Source organism: Meriones unguiculatus, chromosome 8 (genome assembly GCF_030254825.1).
Source record: "Meriones unguiculatus strain TT.TT164.6M chromosome 8, Bangor_MerUng_6.1, whole genome shotgun sequence".
NCBI classification, from domain to species: domain Eukaryota; kingdom Metazoa; phylum Chordata; class Mammalia; order Rodentia; family Muridae; genus Meriones; species Meriones unguiculatus.
In genome coordinates, this window is record NC_083356.1 from 112435210 (window position 1) to 112455898 (window position 20689).

The following is a 20689-nucleotide window of genomic DNA, read 5'->3' on the forward strand; positions in this document are numbered from 1 at the left end:
GCGAGGGCTGAGGGTGCTTCGGCCATTTTCGAAGAGGGCGGGTCTGGGGCTCTAAGAAAGGTTTTATGGGGATGCAGGGATGCGTACGGGACCTCTGGTTCTGAGAATGGCTCTGGTGACGCCGCAAGCCTCCCCGTATGTTGGTGTTTGTGCTTCATACAAACAGATCCCTTTGCTGTCTTGATAATTAGCGAGTTTCCCCCGTGTTCTGTCATCCATCGACTTCCTTAACCCCTGTAAGAAGCTTAAGGAAACTGTCCCATCCTTTTTCTCAACTTTATTTCTGCACTTGAAACATTTGTTTCTCAAAGTATGTTTTCCACCACACTCTGTATGTCATTTCTCTTAAATGTTGTGTTATGTAGGCATAATTTTACTTTAAAGCATAATCATAGTTTATTGCATATTAATACATACAAAAGATATAAATTTAAAATATGTAAATAAAGGGTGATACGAAAAAACTCTGAAGCCACACTGCCATTCTGCCCATGACATCCCTGTCCTTCGCTCTTCCTTCTGATGCTTTTCCTTGGGGTATATTCATGTACTAGTCACACACAAGTACATAGGATGTGTGTATTAAAATGTGTTTAGTTTTGGCCGGGTGGTGTGGTGGCCCACGCCTTTAACCCTACCGCTCTGGAAACAAGCAGGCAAGATCTCCGAGTTCGGGACCAGCCTGGTCTACAGAGGGAGTTCCAGGGTTACTCCAAGGAACCATGTCTCTTAAAAAACAAAAACAAAAACAAAAAAAGCTTTCAAAAATATCGACTTACTATTTCTCTCCAAGCTTATCAGAGTGAATTGATAGTGTTGTGGTGTTTGAATCCACTGGGAAAGACCAAAGATTCAATTCAAATTTAAATTAAATGAATTTATTCCTACTGCTACCAGGAAGACCTTCTGGCCTTAGAGCCAAAAAGCATGCTGGAGTTCAAGGGAGCTGAGGGAAAGGTTTAGAAAAGTGGACATTACAATTATCTCATCTTTAGGAACTAACAAGTGTAGTTACCTCGAAGCAGTAACTTCTGTGGCCTCCAGGAGTTCACGGGCAACAGCCTCAAGCCTGGTACCAAGTGAAGTTTGTCAGACACCACAGGAGAGTCAGGCATAAATTATTACAAGGCTTCACCACCGTGGGGAAAGTGTCACTTTTCCCCAGGGTAGAGCGGTTTCTTCCTGGGCAGAAAACTGCACAGTGCCATCAGGTTAGGGCTGGCAGTCACATCTTCACAATAGTGATTCAACATTAAATGGCAGATTTCTAGAACTCAATTTGTTGTTATTGGTTTGGTTTGGTTTGGTTTGGTTTGGTATATATATTGGAGACTGGGTTTCTCTGTGTAGTCCTGGCTGTCCTGGAACTCACTCTGTAAACCAGGATGACCTGCCTGCCTCTGACTCTGTGTGCTGGGATTAAAAGCATGTGCCACTTCCACTCAGCCAGAGTTCAAATTTGAAAACCACCTACAGGTTCAATTTGCTTTTTTTAAGAAATGAGTACGCTGAGTGTGATGCTTCATGTCTTTAATCCCAGCACTCAGGAGGCAGAAACAGTGGATCTCTGTGAGTTCAACATCATCCTGGTCTGTACACAGTGACTTTCAGGACAGCAAGGGCTACAAAGACCATACCAATAGATAGATAGATAGATAGATAGATAGATAGATAGATAGATAGATAGATAGATGCATACATATATACATGCATACATACATAGACACATTTTTTTTAATGAGAGTGAGTTGAATTGTACATACCCCAAGGTTCCTGTCTTGACCTTGTACATATGAGTGAGTGTATACTCAACAATGGTCTTTGCAGAGACAAAGCACATTAAGTTTGTACTGGATTTCCAACTAATTGGTACCTTAAAGCATCGCTGTTTTTTGTTTTTTGAGGCTAAAAATCCAAAATGTGTTTTAAAGTGCTACTATGAAGGTATCAATGCAGCTGGCTTCTCCATCTGTTTCTTTCCAACTTCTAAAGACTTAGAAGTTGACTTAGACATCAGACTGCTGATGTCTGGTCAAAGCCAAGAGCACAGCATTCCTCTCTCTCTCTCTCTCTCTCTCTCTCTCTCTCTCTCTCTCTCTGCCACTTCTTCCTAAAACTTCTATCATCATGTGCCTAACACCTCGGTACCGACACATGTCTTTCTGCCTCCTTTCTAACTGTTCTTAGGGCTCTCTCTCAGCCCAAGTAATCTATTTGGGGTAGTTAAGTGAATAATCACATCTGCAACACACTTGTGGCGCACGAGGCAACATTTCAAAATTGCAGAGGTTACAGCCCCCTACTCACAGCAATGCGCTTTTCAGGATAAATTACCAAAAGTTTCCTCAGTTAAAGGATTTTTTTTTTCAGGGAGGTGGGGAGTTGTTTTTAACAGGGTCTCACTAAATAGTCCTGGCTAGCCTGGAACTCGAGGTGTAGACCAAACTGTCCTCAAACTCACAGAGATCTTCCTGCTTCAGTTTCCTCAGTGCAGGGATTAAAGGTGTGCACTCCCCCACCTAGAAAAAGCTGTTCTTAATTGTGATCTACACAACCAGAAGCAAACACGTGCTTGTTAAAAAGAGACAGTTGCGGCTGGTAGTACTGTTATGTTGATGAACTGCTTGTCTCCATGAGGATCTGAGTTTGAGCCTCAGACCCCACATTAAAAATCCAGCACTCGGCTGGAAGGTGGTGGCACACGCCTTGGATCCCAGCCCTCAGGAGGCAGAAGCAGGCAGACCTCTTGAGGCCAGCCTAGTCTACAAAGTGAGTTCCAGAACAGCCAGGGCTACACAGAGAAACCCTTTCTAAAAAAGGTGGTAGAGCCTCAGAACCAACACCCAAGGCTTTCCTCTAGTCTTCATCCACACTTTCATGAGGACTACAACTCACTTGTCAGGAGATGCTTATTTTTATTTTTATTTATTTATTAGTTATTATTGTTAGAACAAGAGCCATTATCTTTTCTTTCTAATTTTAATTTTATCAGTAAATACATGAAAAAATTAGTTACAAGTTAAAATAGATATTGAACAGAGAGTAATTGTCCGATGCAATTTTGCATGTCTGAAGATTTGTCAGTCATAAGCTTTGCACCTTAGTTCTATCAGAATTGTTTATTATCATAAATAAAGTCTTGTTTTTAGTTCTGTTTATTGCTTTTGTTGTATAATAAGAGTTTCAAAACTTTGGTTATCCTGTATGAAAAACACTTGTCTAGTTTTTTATGCTTCTTGTCACTCTTTGGAGATTTTCATATTTGCTATACCTGTGTTCATCTTTTTGTTTGTGGTTGGTTGGCTTTTCGAGACAAGTTTGTGTAGACAAGGGTGTCCTTGAACTCAGAGGTCCACCTGCCTCTGCCTCCCAAGTGACATAACCACCACCGACTGGCTTAGATTAGCATTTTAATTACAATGCATGTGTTTGTGTTCTCCTCTGAACCTACTGATAACGTCACGTCGACTTCCTCCACATCTTTCTGAATTACTAGTTTACTCAAGACACAAGAGCTGATCTTTTGCACTCTTGATTTTCACACTTACATGGAGACCTCTTCCTTCAAAGCCTCGTGCACACATCTAAGCAACACAGGGGTAAAGCTCTAGTTACAGAAAAATACAAGAAAAGTTCAGGCCAGACCAACTCAGGGTTCTTGCCCACCGGCCTATCACTGAACACTACAGGAAACACAGCGAGAACCTTGGTCCACAAAGAATTCCGTGTGAAAGTAACCCCAGGTGGGATAAGTATGAACTTTCTTCTAAAAACAAAGCCTGAAATTTCAGAAGTATATAATATCTCAAATTTATTTACCTTTAATCAATTGCTACAGTCACAATCAAATTTTGTATATCTATCATGAATACTTATAACTCATCCCTTAATTCTCTATTAACATATGAAATCAATCTAGCACTCTTAAGATAATGTTGTCTATTTTGTAATTATGTAAAGACATAATTTTAAAAACTCAAAGTGGGGCTGGAGAGATGGCTCAGTGGTTAAGAACATGTACTGCTCTTCCTAGGAGCCAGAATTCAATTCCCAGCACCACCACCAGGCAGCTCACAGCCAACTCTAACTCCAGCTCAGGGGCATCAGAGGCATCTACGTGCAATCACACGCACTAAAACACAGAAATATGATTAAAAATAAATTAAAAATTAAAAACCAAAGCATTGAAAAAAGATATCCACCTTTTGTAGGACTTTAGGAAAAAGATGGAATTTGTCATCTTCAGACAGAGAGCAGAGGGAGGAAACATCACGCCTGTGCTTATTTATCATCTGCCTTTGGTAGCTGACAGGTCATGGGCTGTCATTCATTTATACTGTGATGTCACATAAAGCACCCGCGTAGTCACAGCAGCCAAGGCCAAATGACCTCCAAAACAGCTTCATGAGTTAAAATGTAAGAGCCACCCCAACAAAAACACAGGTCCACAGCTGGGCTCTACAAAAAATAACAGAAGCCGTATCTCTAAGTGCCTTTAAACAAACAACAACAAACAGAAATTGGAGGGTTTGCTGGTGATCTCATTATAGGAAACAACTGACCAAAAAGGCACAACCAGACATAGACGAAACATGAGCTCGGATAGTTTGCCTGCTCCTTTCTAACCAGCTAAATGGATCCTTTTGCTTTCTGGAAGTAAAGAATAATTTCCAAACTTAAATTACTTTCATGTGCCATTATGATCCCTGGTCTTGTATTCAAATATCAGTTAGGTTCAGTGAGATATTATAAAGGCACAGGGAAGTTAGAACAGTCAAAATAGAGGGCTTCAGGCAGGGAGAGTGGGTTGGGGGGAGTCTCTCCTTTCTCAGAAGAGTTATGTCTGGAATTTACCTTGCAAGGACATGTTCAAGAGGGAGTACAGAGGATGACTGACAGTTAACAAGAATTCTGGTGATTATGCTAGTTTTCTTATATTTTGCTTGACACTTTCTCTAATTTAGAAATAAATGAGCCCAAATTCTAAGATATTCAAAAGGCATACATTTTTGTCTCCACTTATGTGAAAATTGTTAGTGAAAAAAATCAATGAAGTAATTGCTCTTTGCCTAATAATTATTTTTATTTAGCGAATGGGTATTTTGTGGAGGGCTGGTGCAACTCCTTGAGTAGCTGGAGTTTATGGGGCACTGCTCATTCTGAGAGTTAGTCTAATCATGTGAATTATAGAAAGCTTAGTGTCAACCTTGTATGTAATACACTGTTTATTCACACCAAAATCGATACACGTTAATCTACTCCAGCATACTATACAGCACTTAATAAGTCTGGCTTCTCCCACGGTGTACTCCACCAAACAGATCTTTCCAAGGTCAACGATAACCTCCGTGTGCTAAGGCCAGACATCTTCAGCGCACATTTGTGGTGTGTAACTTCTTGGCGTGGCTCGTTTAGCGTGCACTCTGGGGCTCTCCTCAGCTCCTCTGGCCATGTGCTCTGCTTGCTCCCTTCTCTCTGGCCTCACGTCTTTCCTTGGCTCACCCTCCACCCTTTAAATGTGCTTCTCCAGGGCCCAGTTTTATACTCTTAGCTTCACTCTAAGCTCCTACTGCCAGTTCATACCAATTCCCAAATGTGCCATCAAGCTGCCCTCTTGACATACACATTTGACACGGGTATCTCCAGGATACCTTGAATCAAATATAAGGGGCCAACGTAGTCATGAACATTTATCCCAAAGAATGGCACCATTCCTCTCTAATTATTAAAGCTGCAAACCCTGGGATGATTTTGAAAACTCCTCTTTTTCAATAAAATTCAATTCCAAGGCCTGTTATGCCAGGTTCATGGGACCCTCAGAGACCACCAGGAGACGACTTGATGCAATTGCAAGAGAGCTTTATTACGAGAGCGATCGAACTCGGAACCCAAGTCTCACTGGCGCAGCAGTAGAGAAGTGGGACCCGGAGCTCTGAGTGAACAGGATTTTTAAAGGGAAAGTCTGTGAGCAGGGGGTTTCCATGGCAGCAAGCAGGGGGCACAAGCCTTGGCGTTACAGAATTGGGTGAAGTTTAGCAGGGCAGGGTGACCTTTTCTGAGGCACACAATCACAATGGCTAAGGCATATAATCACAATGGCTATTTTTCTAAACCATATCTGAAACATTGGGGAGAATTTTCCCACCCGATTTTTAACCGATTCCCATTGATTATTGCCAGGGAGTTTGTCTCTATTTTCTATGAAGCATTTATTCTGTGATATTTCCTGGAGGCTGTTGCTAGGAGAGTTAACTTTGTTTTCTGCCAGGTGTACACTCTGTGATATTTCCTGGTGCCTGAATTCAGTTCCCAGTCAAAATCTTTATTTCAAAATGGAGTTATATTCAGGCTATCTTAAGCTCTTCAGGCCTGTTAAGATCTAGTCTCTAAATATTTTCAAAGTGCCCACTTCTTCCCTATTTATTTATTATTTATAAGATCTAGTTTCTAAATATTTTTCAAAGTACTCAGTTCTTTCCTATTTATTTATTTGTTTGTTTGGATTTTTCAAGACATGGTTTCTCTGTGTAGGCCTGGCTGTCATAGACTTGCTTTGCAGACCAGGCAGACCTTGAACTCACAAAGATCCACCTCCCCCTGCTTCCCTGAGTTCTGGGATTAAAGGCGTGAACCTACCCCTATGTTCAGCTTTCTTTCCTTTTTATAAGATTTATTGTTATTATTTTACTTATGTGCAGATATGTGTGTTTGTATGTGGGTATGTACATGTGTGTGCAGGTGCCTGCAGCAGCCAAAGTTGTCATGTACCCTGGAACTGAGCTGCAATTACACACTGTTGAGAGTTCCCTGACGTTTGCGCTGGTGACCACACTCTGGTCCTCTGGCAGGGCAGTCAGAGCCATTTCACACTTCTTTCCATCTGTTCTGTATTAACTGCATCTGCCAACACCCACACCAGTATCGCCATAGTAGCACGTGCTACAGGGCGGGAGACAAGCTTTCTTCGGAAATTCGCTCCCTGGAAGGTCCCTGGCAGATTCATCCCACTTGGAGATTTCTACGCTTTTTCAGTTGTGGCTCTGGGGCTGGATTAATAAATTCTTTGATCTTTCTCTGTGACTCCTGAAACAGCACAACTAATTTTATAAAAAAATTTATTAATGGTAGATTATTAAAAGCGTTAATAAAAATAATATGTAAAAGGAATAAGTTTAAGAAAAGTAATAAGTTAGATTTAGTATTAATAGGCATTAAAAATAGTAAAAATTATAGTAAAAATATTATTATTATTTCTTAAGAAATAATAGCATGAGAGGTGCAGCTGGCAGAAGTTTCCCCTCCCTTCAGTGCCTTGCTTCTAAGGAAGATAATAAATCTTTAGTGGGACATATGGGAGGATGGTTAACAAAGGAGTAATTAGATTTTGATATAGAGATTTTGGCAGGCATCTGACTTAGCTCCTGACTTTCCTCTTCACTGGTTAGCAATAATAAAACTGCATTTGAGGTTTCTTTTTCTTTGTTTGCTCTGATCAAAAAGTTTTTGGGCCAAGATTTCTTGTGGGCACTGCTTTATATTTGACTGCATTTTGAGTTAAAATATAAACTTTATATTCTTGGTAAAAGTCTAAATGTTCTGGGAAGTATGCCAATTTTAAGGTGCCTTTTGTAAAATCATTATAAAAATACTAGCCTGATTTCAGTAAAGTGCAGCAGAGTCAAAAACCATCAAGGTGTCTCTGTCTGTCAATTCATTGCCAAAACCGTGTCTTCCTGTCCGAAGCCTTGTTCTCCCAAGGACGTCGGGAGCCCGACTGGGCCGGTCCGTGGCATGCATCTGCCTTCAACACTTGAAACCTGGACCTAACCTCTTCACTGCTCTTGCTTTCCTCTGCACTCACTCTAGGCAATGTAAGCAGACTGAGCCTTTGAAGCAACCTCCTGAAGATGAGAGCTACAGCTTCGTTAGTAGAGTTCCTGCCTAGCATGCAAGAAACCCAGCCCCAACCACATAAGTCATGGTGTAGGCTTGCAATTGCAGCACTTGAGAGCTGATGGGAGGGACCAGAGTTGAAGGTCATTCTCAGACCTTCTAAACAGGGGACCCTGTCAAATAAGCGAGCTATCATTCTTCACCCTGGAGAGATGGTTAAAAGTACACAGAGGACCTGGGTTCAATTCCCAGCACCCACATGGAGCTCACAGCTGTCTGAAATTCCAGACCCAGAGAATCCCACTCCACCTCCTGGCTTCTTTCCTTCTGGCACTGTATGCACGTGGTGCACAGACTCACATGAAGCCAGAACACATATACATAAAATAAACAACAACCACAAAACATTCTAAGCACATTCTGATGAAAACCTTTATCCTCCCACTAATCTAAAAGACTGACATCCTAAAACTCTACCAGCTCTCCCTTGATCCGTCCAGCAGTCCTTCACTGACGACGTCACATGCCCTCTGGCTCACTGCTCCCACATCTCAGCTCTCCTTCCGCTACTCCAGGGCTTCATGTTCCTTCTCAGTCTTGGCCTTTACATAAATCCTTGACTCAATTCTGAAACATCTGCCACAACCCACTCACCTTCAGTCAACTCCTACTTATCTTTCAGAACTTATCACAGATGTCACTCAGAAGGCAGAAAAGGATTCCCTCATAGCTAGTCAGAGTTGACATTTGCAGTATGTACATGCATAACATTTCAAAAGATTTGTGTGTGTGAGTGTGTGTGTGTGAGTGTGTGAGTGTGAGTGTGTGTGTGTGAGTGTGTGAGTGTGTGTGTGTGTGAGTGTGTGTGTGTGAGTGAGTGTGTGTGTGTGTGTGTGTGTGTGTGTGAGTGTGTGTGTGTGTGTTGCTGATAATGGAAGTCAGGGACTTTTGCAAACTAAGCATGGACTCTACCTCCTGATGTGTGGTCCCCCACCCCCAATTCAAACCTTGAGGTAAACTTACAATGTACATAATTAAGTTTTCTTAACCTGAAAGCATTAAAAAAAAAAACCCTCTTCAAACTGTTCTTCCAGAAAAAAACAAAACAACAACAAAAAAACGTACATAATAATATTAAGCATTCTAACAATGTTTAAATTTTTATAGATTCATAACTTTTTTCCTAAAAATATGTTTTCCAGCAGAATACTGAGATATAAAATAGATTAATTGTAAGATTACATCTTAAAAATTGTCTCTCACTATAAGGCTGTTTTTAAGAATTCCAAGAGACCAAAAATATGACAGATGACCAGTTAACAGAATGCTTAGCACCCAAGTTAAAAAGAGCAAAGTATAGGTGATAACACCTAATTTTAAAAAAATCATAAAATCACAACAGAGCATCTACACAATCACTTTAAGAGTTTGTAACCACTATCTAGATGTTGATATGAGCCTTTTGACTCTGGCACTCTTTGAGGAGGCTGAAGGTATTATTTTTAACCTTAAGAATATTGTTTCCAAAATTTTTACTTCCATTTGAAATGACAAGTCTTCACTTGGTCCATCACTCCAAAGGTTGTCGTTCAGGAAAGCGTGCAGGAGGAAAGAATGAATTAAGACTTCACTGTTTTTCTAACTGTAACTAGGGTGCTTGTTTGTTTGTTTGTTTTTGTTTAAAGTGTCTCCTACACATATCAGTGTTTACTGACTTGATAATATACCGATTTCTCTTATAATTCAAAGAAACACTTAACCAGATATTGCAATAACAAAGGAAAGGCAAAACTTAAAAAAGCATTAATTCAGGGCGGTGAAAGCAACCTCCAGGTCACCAGTAAAAGATAACAGAAAAGGGAAGTTTTACAAGTTTGTCTCGGAGGCAGGAGGACAGAGGCATATGCAGGTGTCTGTCTGTCTGTCTGTCTCTGTCGGAGTGCGGCTCACGATCCGAGGGCCGTGTCCACTGCGGGTGCCTGGTCGCCGCCACGGCTCCCTTTGTCCACTCGGTAGGTGCGGAGCTGGTCCACGAAGCCGGGGTTCGGACACACGGACGGCCTTGCCCCTTTCACCAGCGACAAAGCAGTGGTGAACGCGAGTTCTTCCGACCTCATGAGGAAGCCGATGACAACCGCCGCGGCCCTGGACACCCCTGCGTTACAGTGAACGAGAACCACGCCATCCTGGAACACGGCCAAACACACTTCGCGTCAGTAAGCCAGGCGGGCATGCTCCGGAGGCTCGCCCACAGGGTCAGTAACTCGGCTCTTTGCCAGAGTAAAAGAGAGGGGGAATCAGCCCTCAAACAGCTGCTGGATGAAACGCTCTGACGTGGGTGGAGTTCTTCCACACGCGCCACTCGAGCCAAGGACACCTAAGAGCCCACTAACTCACAGCTACGTAAATGACTGCTGCCGCCAGCTTGGAAATCTACAAACATGGCTGGTAAGGAAAAGGTCAGCCGTGTTACATGACTCTGTAAGGAAGAAAATTAAACCCGTCAACTGATCAGTTAGTAAATGCATAGCTCAGACCGACAGGAAGCGGGAAAGGCAATCGGATGCCGGCGGAGAGGTCAGTGAAACCCTTCTCGGGTAACTTGTAAATGATACTTTACAAGTGAACCGAGCACGGGGCAGGGTGGACGCCGCTGTGGGCGGTACCGCGTTGAGAATGAACGCGAGCGACGTGACGGCTCGGACTGACACTGCCTGGCCTACCGCAGGCTTTCAAAACTTAATGATCTGGACAGTGGCGCACACGCCACAGGATCCGACGTTCCAGCAACTGTTTCTCCACTCTTCATTTGCTACAACACAGGAAAGCACAGGCGGGGCAGACCTTCCCTTAGGGACAGGACCCTATCCCCACGCGCACTTTACACCACTGCCCCTGCGCCCCTGCGGGGCTTTTGACTGCTTTAGGTTTTCAAGGCAGCTCCCTCACATCTGTGTACATGCGGTCAACTTTCTCTCTCCATCCATTATATCAAATTTGCAAGTGTATCTCTTTTCAACAATGATTAGAAGCAAAATTAACTGATATTTTGATGTTTCTTACATCAACAAGTCTACTTCACTTGTTTTCTTATAGATACTTAGGATACATTTTTGAGTTTTGGTTCTGCAAAAGGAAAGGAAAATAATATTCACTATATACACCTACACATAAGGAAATTTCAGCATTTTTAAAAATTTATTTTTATTTTTTTAATTTAAAAATTGTTTTTAATTTTTAATTTTTTTTAAAAAATTGAGAAATACACAAACACACACACACCACAGGTGGGTTGTGCATACAGGGCTGCAGTGCTCCTGGAAGCCGGAAGGACACGTTGCCCCCTGGAGCTGGGGCTCCAGGTGTGAGCTGCCTGGGCACAGAGCACTAACCCTGGCTCTCCACAAGCGAGCACTCTTAACTGCGCGGCCACCTCTCCAGCCTCTCATCCTGTTCTCTGTGTGCCTCCTCTGCTTTTGCAGCACTGAGAATGCACCCACAGGACACACACAGGACACACAGGACACACACAGGACACACACAGGGCATACACAGGGCACATACAGGGCACACACAGAGCGCACACTCCTCTTACTTTTAATTTTAAGACGGGTTCTCTGTAAGTAGCCCGTAGTTCTAAACCCACCCATCAATCCTCAGTCTTCCTGCCTCAACTGATTTTATTTCACTTTTTACCAACAGCTAATTTTTTATGACTCAAGTGTTTAAAAATTATACTACAACTTGAAAATTACTAATGTATATTACTGAGCTCAAAACAAATCTCCAGATCTCAAACTTACATGTTTTGAAGTGTAATATTTTCCTTTCACTATGTCGTTGCTACTTTTTTTTAGGATTTATTCTATTTACGTACACTGCCTGCATGTATGCATGTGCAGCTTGTGTATGACGCACCTCGGAGGTCAGAGGAAGGTGCTGGAGTCCCTGGAGCCACAGCTTCAGGCGGCTGGGAGATGCCATGTTGGGGCTGGGCACTGGGCCTGTGCCCTCAACAGCTAAGCCAGCTCTCCGGCTCCAATAACCAGCTTTCTATGGCTCTTAAAGCACTTCCTTCCTATTTTTCAAAATTAATCTGTAGAGATAATAGCATCCTTGAAGGTATTTCTAAAACAATGGTTGGATTGCTTTCTTGTCCCCAGAGCTGACAATAATAAAACAAGGCTTTTCTTTGGGGTTAGTGCTGTGCTACACCTGACAGATGTTGTGCTCTTCTTGACACAGCTGACCCTGGCTTCTGTCCTAGGAAGAGGACCCCTCCCAAGTGAGAGGAGGGCTGCCTGACCCATCTCTGTATCTCCAGCACTAAGTTCAGTTCTTAGCACATAGCAGGAATTCGTCAATATTTGCTAAGTAAACAAATAGATGTGGTGTGCATTTCCGTGAAGAAAACTTGACACCTAAAAGTTCAAAGTAAGGGAAGTGGAAATGCCCGGTAGGTAGAGGCAGGGATTGTCAAACATTCAGTCCTCATCTGGAAAGTGTCTTGGCAATGCCCAGACTCACAACTAGCAAAGTGCAGAAAATAAGTGTCTGTGCAGTGCCCAGCCATAAGCGGATCATCTATACGATACCCGCCTCCCCTCAAAGCGCAAGGAACACTGTAGCCAGAGGCCAGGGGCGGGGAGCAACAGCGTCTTGGACACAACAGGACACAAAGTTACTACTGCAGCCCAGGTTCCCGGATAAGATCAGGCCGGTCAACATTCCAGCATGGAGTGGGAGGACTCATGGGGTCCTAATCCTGCCTCAGGAGCTAGTGACAGCCGACAGGCACTGGCGGGAGGGGCCAGGCTTCCTTATACCTGTGCTCTCGGGCAGGTTTACCATGCTCCAGTGAGGGCCACATGCCATGTTTACATGGCAATACCAACTGGACTCAGGGAGTTATTACAAAAAAGAGGACGTGAATATGAGAGGGCGATGTGGGAGGCTCTTAGAGGGAGAGAGTGGTGGTGAATAGGATTAAAATACAATGTATCCACATATGAAAGTCTCAAAGGACAAATTTAAAATATTACGCTAATAATAAAATTGAATACAATCACGAAATATTTCCACACTTTTTTGGACCGTCAGACTCTGTCAGTCAGTGAAGCAAGACTGAGGTACAGCCTCGTTCTCATGCTGAAATCTGACAGCAAGCTTCTGGTAGCACAGGTCACTTTGACAGCACTCATGACTGTCCAGCAAGGCGCTGTGGTTTGAATACAGGTTCATAGTTTCAAAGCTTGGGTTCACGTAACCAGGTTAGGAGTTGGTGGCACTCCAGGATATACTCTTTCTTAGAGGGTTGTAGCCAAGTTCCCAGGGGACTCCTGGTTAGTTCTCAGGGGAGGAAATTGTTACATGAACCCCACCACCATCCTGCCTGTGGATTGATCTTGCTAACTATCAACAAGTCTGGGAGTGTGAATTCTCTGACACAATTCTTTATCAAAGATGTACATATGTTCAATTATATATAATGACTAAAGGAATTACTTAGAAATTAAAAACTTAATTACAACGAAAATGTAAAAAAGGAATTACTTATTGACAAAAACAAACAAACAAACAAACAAACAAACAAACAAAAAACGTCATTTCAAGATACAGTTTTAGGTAATAGCCATCCTAGAAGCCTGCCTGTCAGAATGTTGACACACAACAGAGATTAAGACTGAACCAACCAATATGCCGGACTGGTCTTCGAATGTCACCAAACCTGCAGACAGTTTCTGATTAGGATTTTATACAAGCTCAGCACAGCAGTACACCTTCTGCCTTACAATTCTATGGTTCAAAATGCAGAAGAGCAAAGACATGGCTCGGCTGGTGGAGTAACTGCTTGGTGTGAGGGTTCTGGTTCGATCCCCAGCACAACATAAAGAGAGGTAAGGCAATGTACACCTGTAATTCCAGTACATGGATGGCGGAGGCAGAAGGATCTAAAGTTCAAGCTCTTCCTCGGGCACAGAGCGAGTTTGAGGCTTCGCCTAAGCTACACGAGACCCTGCCTCAATAAGTATATCAATAAAAATGTAAATGCACAGACACAAAGTCTCTGTGCCTGAGTCATTAAATGAATGAATATTCATCATCAGGAATACACTGGCGAGACTAGAGCAGACTGTACCCTTTGGTCCATCTGGTTCTTACAAATCATCCAGGATGTGCTAACACAGCCTCAGACGACATTTAACTACCTATTTGCACAGGGAAATTCAGTCAGCCAGGGAGTTTCCTGGTAAGAACTCAGAACAAAACTCAGTTAATATGGAAAGTAAGCTTCTCATTAAGAGAAAAAACAATTGAAGAACTTAAAAACATAAGGATTTAATGAGCATTGCTGGAAGAGAATTTTCATGATGGTTCTTCACAAATTCATTGCAAAATGTACAAAGACAGGGTGGTGGCTCTATGCTTTGGGATTTCTGCTTCTGAAGAACTGTTACCAAAATAAAACTCACCTTCAGTTTCGCTTGCTCAATAAACTCAAAACATTCTGGAAAATAAGACAGGATATTGGTTTCAGGCACATCCAATATAGAAATAGTCTTATATGTAAATTCACTGAGGAAAGCATTTTCAACTCCATATGCAACATTGAGAATATGAGTCACCTTAAAGGAAAGGAAAAAAAGATGATTTTTAGGTTCTATGAATTAGATGATCTAAAAACAGACTCTAATTTTAATTTCCGCAATAAGAATAATCAAAACCATTACTTGACTCACTGAACGATACATCTTCTCTTTGCCCTTTCCTCTGTCCCGTCCTCAACCACAGAGCTCTTCTACAACACGTGCATGACCCTTTCGGTGTAGTCCAGCTCCTTAGAGAGCTCCCTCCCTGCACTAGGAACTCAATGAAAACACAGCCCGGCTGAAGCATCCTAAGCACTGAGTGAACAATGAGCTCAGCAGAAAGTACTGACTTAAAATAGCTATCAAGGGGGAGGGGCAGGGACCCTTCAAGAGAACCAGAACCGCAACTACTTAACAGGAGCTGAGTGTCTGGCACAACAGCAAACAGCTACACGTTGCTCTGAGGAAATACTGAAAACGGGCAAGAAAGCCTATGGGTGTGTGAAGGGAGCGGGAAAGAAGCACTGTTGCGGGAGACTGGCCAATGAACTGGGACTCAAGAACGGGTGTTTGACAGGAGGAGATGGGGGTCCGGCCCACAGGGAACTGCTTAAGCAGAGGCAAGAAGTAAGTGTTTCCAGGGTCAGGTTCATGCGGTGCGAAGGGGTCTGAGAGGGACGTGAGCCTGGAAAAGGAACGAATCACAGACCTGTATAGTAAAGTAGGTGCAATTATTTGGCAGTGCTACTAAAACGATGGCCCGAGTGGCACATACTAAACCCAATTAGGCAGAGGTTGAAGGAATACAATGTTTCCCACGTAATGGAAGGAGGGACATCGTCGGATTGCAGTGCCAGGCTTGGAGAGTCCATTGAGCTCCCTTACCTTGAGCTTCCTCAGCAGCTCCAGATCATGAGCAGCATCCTGTGAGCCTGAGGAAATAAACCATATTACCTTGAACATAAGTACAGTCTCAGTTTTCCTGTGAGCTTTGTGTAATGATTCTCTTAAAAAACAAAACAAGGGGGGAAATCAACATGAAAGGACATCAATTCGAGTTTTGGAAGAGAAATTTGGTAATATTCATCATAAAAATGTATCTTTTATGAATCTATGGACCTTCCCATTGTAAATAACTTATACTAAAATTATAGATGCTGCAGTGATTAGCTCTAAGGATGTTCAACATATGACAAATAAAAATACAGCCAGTAAGCAAAGACAGCTCCAAGTCCAAAACAGGTGCGGAGATGAATAAAAGATCACACAGGGGCTGGAGATGGCTTAGAGGTTAAGAGCACTTGTTGCTCTTCCAGAGGTCCTGAGTTCAATTCCCAGCAACCACATGGCGGCTCACAACCATCTATAGTGAAATCTGTTGACTTCTTCTGGCCTGCAGGCATACATTGTATACAAAATAAATAAATAAATAAATAAATAAATAAAAAGATCACACAGTTACATATGAAATCTGTGCAGCAGCAGGCACCACTAGAAATAACAATTAAAGTAGGAAAGGCACGGGACGCACGTTCTTAGTACATAGGAAACGGAAAAGTGCTCCAGAGGCTTAGAACATGCCTCAGTGGGAAACCACTGCTACCACAGGACCCGAGTTTAGATCCCTAATACAGACATAAAATCCACCACGGTGCAAAATATACAACAAAAAACAGAAAGTCCCCGGAACAAAACATTAAATGTGGGGTTATGGATCTTATTTTTTTCTTCCTTATACACCTCACTATTTATAATGAACACCCCTTTCTTTTATACAAGAAAAAAAGGGTAATAAGAGAACCAGACACCCACAAAGTAAGTTCAGGCCAGCTGGAGAGGGAACGCTCAGTAGCTCTGAGCCACGGGCTCCCGCCCACACATTGTATTCAGCCAGTGCCGTAGCCTTCACAGTCTCTTCCTGCTGGAGATGGCTCTTTACTCGCCCACATGTGGAGACTGGCTCTTGTTAGTAAGCAGATTCCTGCCCAAGGTCGACAGAGTGTAGCAGGTTTCTCGGATAATCAAATAGGACATTTACAATGAAGGATTTCAAGGATTTTACTTTTCTGTGGTTCCATTTCCACAAGCAATGTTCTCTCCCCCCCCCCCCCGTCTCTCTCTCTCTCTCTCTCTCTCTCTCTCCTCTCCATATCCGAGGAATCAGAATCAGCCAGCTTCCCTTGCATGATTTCAGATAATAGGGTGAGGGGGTGGGGGGGTCACAGGTACACAGCGAGTCCAAGCTGAGAGGTTCCTTACTGAACACACATTCTGCTTCTTTCAACTTGGAAGTTTGTCTTCCAAAACCTAAGCACATGGCCAATATGGATGGTGGGTACAGAAATTGCCTGTTCTCTCATCATTCCGTAACTTCCTATCAGTTTGAAATACCTCATGACTGAAAGGTACTTCTCAGTTTTCTACCATAAGAAGTCTTAACTGTGTTGGGGTGGGGAAACAGGTTCAGAAAAACTAATATTAATTTAGTAGTTTAGAAAACATATCATGTTTTAATTGATTATTCTGTTCTGTTTGTATTTTACAATAGTAAAAAGTGTAGCATGGCTTAAATGAAATTGTTTCCTTTTTCTTTTTTTTAATTTAATTTTTTTATTATTAGTTACATTTTATTAACTCTATATCCCAGCTGTATCCCGCTCCCTTATTCCAGCCCAATCCCACCCTCCCTCCCTCATCTCCTCCCTGCCCCTTTCCAAGTCCACTGATTGGGGAGGACCTCCTCCCCTTTCATCTGACCCTGTTTTATCAGGTATCTTCAGGACTGGCTGCAAAGTCCTCCTCTGTGGCCTAGCAGGACTGCTCCTCCCTTGGGGGGTGGGAAGGTAATTGTTTCCTTTTTCACCCTACACTGATGGCCTTGGTAATATTCCCTCTCCCTCTATTCCTCTGTCCCTTCCTCTGTCTTTCCCTTCAAACCTGAGACAGACAGGTCAGGTCAACGATATTGCAGAGACAGTTGTCCTTTCTAAGGACTTCCACGCTGTGACACTATTGATATAAACCTTCTGTGTGTTTGTGGTATTGAGGCCAGCACCTGTCACAGAGTCCAACTACGTTGCTCAAGGTACCCTCAGTCTGTAGCCCAAGCAGGATTCAGCCTAGTTATTATTCTGACTCAGCTTCTGGAACAGCTGTGATTGTAGCCAGTTAAAAGTCTTTTTAAAGCATATTTGCTCATTTATTCACATACTTTTTATTTTCTCTATTTATTGTGTGTGAGAGAGAGACAGAGACAGAGAAAAAGAGGTGACAAGATGGGGAGAAAAAGAGACAGTGACAAAGGAAAGAGATAAGAGTTTGTGGGCAACTGTAGTGGTCAGAAAAAGCTTCTTGGGTGGGAGCAAATAACTGAAAACACTCATATGCATATACTCATTCTCAGACACAGAGAACAAGGTCGGAACCGTCCAGCTCGGCCAAATAATTCACCGAAGTTTTTGCTGTGAGAAGATGATATATTTTCTCCTCTGAGCTGCAAAGTCTAGCTGGCCTTATTTATTCAGTCAATCTACACACAGTGTGTATGACAATTCTTTAGACACATGGTATAACTTACACCACTCGAGTTTTTCGAAGAAAAATCCACAGTGCCAGAACAACATTATAGGATGTCACTTCGGTTGAAACCAGCGGATCAGGGCCTGGAGAAGTGGATCAGTGCTTGAGAGCACTTGCCACTCTTGCAGAGGACTGAGGTTCAGCTCTCAGCACCCACATGGTGGCTCACAACCATTCTTAACTCTGGTTCAAGGGACTCTGATGACCTCTTCTGACCTCTGAGATTACCATGCATGAACATAGCACACATGCATTTACTCATGAAACATGAAAACATAAAACTAAATAAATAAACTGGAAATACTTTATGCAGATGGCTTTTTGGAAGTCTTGAGAGGATAAATGAATGGCAGCACCTGATGTAAGTCTAGCTGCAAACAACGCGGTACCATGATAGTGGGCAAGAGCCAGTCACACTTGGACTTGATGCCCTCGGACATTCTGCTGAATCTGTTCCCTGTGCAAATCACGCTCCCAACCTTAAAGCTCAGTTCCCATTTGTAACATGAAGACAATCCGTGTCTGAAGATCCCTAAGAGAATCACATGCCCTGTATACTTCAGAGTGTGGTTATGTCTGACTCCTGGGCCTGTGTCCAAACCTTAGTTTCTCATTCACAAATGTAAAGCAACGCAGACTTGTGGGACAGGCTGGTTTCTGAAGAACATCCTACCAGGTCGTCAAGATAGCCAGTGAGTTCTCTTACACACTCGCTTCCTTTTTGTTTTACCTGTGGGGGATGCCTGTATATAAATTCAGCACCTCCATATCACAAGAAATAACATCATCATCAGGCTGGCAGCTGTAAAACAGAATGCGTGTTCCTAACACCCAAGAGACAGGCACCATGAACAGAGGCAGGTACCGGAGAACACTTTCAACGTTGTTTCGACAGCCAAGGAGTCACCTGCTTTCTCAGTCTTTTTGTAAAACAAGAAAACACAACATCTTATTATCCTCCAGAGAACGTTAGAAAAACAGGGAGAACATTTGTTCCAAAAGTCAATACTCAGGTGTCAAACTGATATAACGTTTTTAGAAGAATGTTGTGGGGACAGACTCGTCCCTATTTTGTTCCTAACGGAGTAAGCGTTACAACTCTTCATCAGGATAAGTTGGTAATGTTATTGTGCACTGGGGATCGTTATGCCTGGAGGAGGCTGATGGCAAAGGAATCCAGCTAAAGGGACTCCACAAGGCAGCGGCAAGCCAGTCTACTCACCCAGAAGCAGCCAGGGCTTAACAACGCCAACTTGCAGGTCCAAGCTAAAGTCCTGCACATAGCCACAGCCAGCCCCTCCGCTGGGCTCGGCTTCCACAACGTGAACCGTGGCACCCTTCCAGGTTTCTATCATTTTCTTCCCACTTAGCGTGGTCACCCTGGTGCACTGCTTCCTGAGATCATTCCGGGAGAATGCTTGGATTTCTTGTTTCAGGGAGTGCATTACATGAGCGGAGGGGGGAAAGCAGCAAGCACGAAACCCCACCGCCCCGGGCTTCACCTACTGGAGCTGGCCCCGCAGGTGACGGCCACCTTTAAGAGAGGAGAGAGCAGCCCAGCCCGCCGTCCCGAGCGCCCTTGTAAGGCGGGATGTGATTGGCCGCTAAGAAACAAGCACCGATTGGATGCTGTTTCTCCTCCTCCGGCGGAACGCCTGTGTCTTCCGGGTCCGTGCAGATGCATCCTGCTGGGGCCAGTGTTTGCTCTCCGTGTTTAATCCTCGGCTCTCCAAGCGCAGTGATTTTCTGGAAATGTTCGAACGGTTCCGGTGATGACGGTGGAGAGAGCCGCTGACCCACGGGCCCTGCCTACCCTGGTGTGGCCTCCTGTGGCTCACAAAGGCCTCCGGCTGCTGCTGTCCCCACGGGCCGCTGCTCGCTTCCTGTGCCTCCCCTACCTTCCCCCGCTGTTACTCCTAGGAGAAACGTGGACTAGACGAAACCACTGAGTCTGTTAGTGAGGCTCCACATGAAATACAATCTACATAAAATGTTTTAAATATGCGTTTCTGTGGACTAGCAAGGTTAAAATGTATGTGTATTCTGACTTTTTCCACAACTTGTACAGAAAGAATGGCAGCAACTCTACACGTAGTTGGGAAAAACACAAAACTTTACCAAATAGACGAACTCTGCAAGATTTCTGCAGCTTAAGTTTTCATTATTAACACTAAAATGCAATTTTAAGATAATGTGAATACAATGTATAACGTTAAGACTTAGGAAAATGTATTCTCCAGCATTCCATACAAACATTTTTTGTTGCTTTTGAAGCTTCCTGACATTTTACGGGCGGATTGTTTGGGCCCCTTCAAAATGAGTTGGAATTGTGAGCCCAAGTGTTCTGATATTTGGAGACAGGACCTCTGGGGGATAAGCAGTATTGTATTACAGCATATGTCAGGATTAATGGCGTCATGAAATTGGAGGAGAACTCATCCTTGTCTGACCCTGTACTAGATAAAGGAGGCTTAGGGAAGCTGGGGGAAGCAGTGTCGAGGAACAATACCCCGGAAACCTTGTCTAGGCCAGCACCCTGATTCTCAGCTTCTTGGCCTCCCAACCACAAGAAGGAAACTTCCCTTGCTGACGCTACAGTTTATAGTTTTGGCTATGGAAGCCTGAGA

At 43.3% G+C, this 20689-nt stretch overlaps 1 protein-coding gene across 1 annotated transcript; it reads right to left on the minus strand.

Annotated features, from left to right (window-relative positions):
- Positions 1-5842: 5842 nt before the first annotated feature.
- On the minus strand, positions 5843-19901 carry Dusp19 (dual specificity phosphatase 19). The gene is made up of 4 exons (XM_060390387.1): positions 19285-19901; positions 15369-15415; positions 14367-14519; positions 5843-10079 (listed from the first exon to the last, which is right to left on the minus strand). Exons 1-4 carry the CDS (start codon positions 19505-19507, stop codon positions 9840-9842), a joined length of 663 nt encoding a protein of 220 aa, XP_060246370.1. The 5' UTR covers positions 19508-19901; the 3' UTR covers positions 5843-9839.
- Positions 19902-20689: the final 788 nt, after the last annotated feature.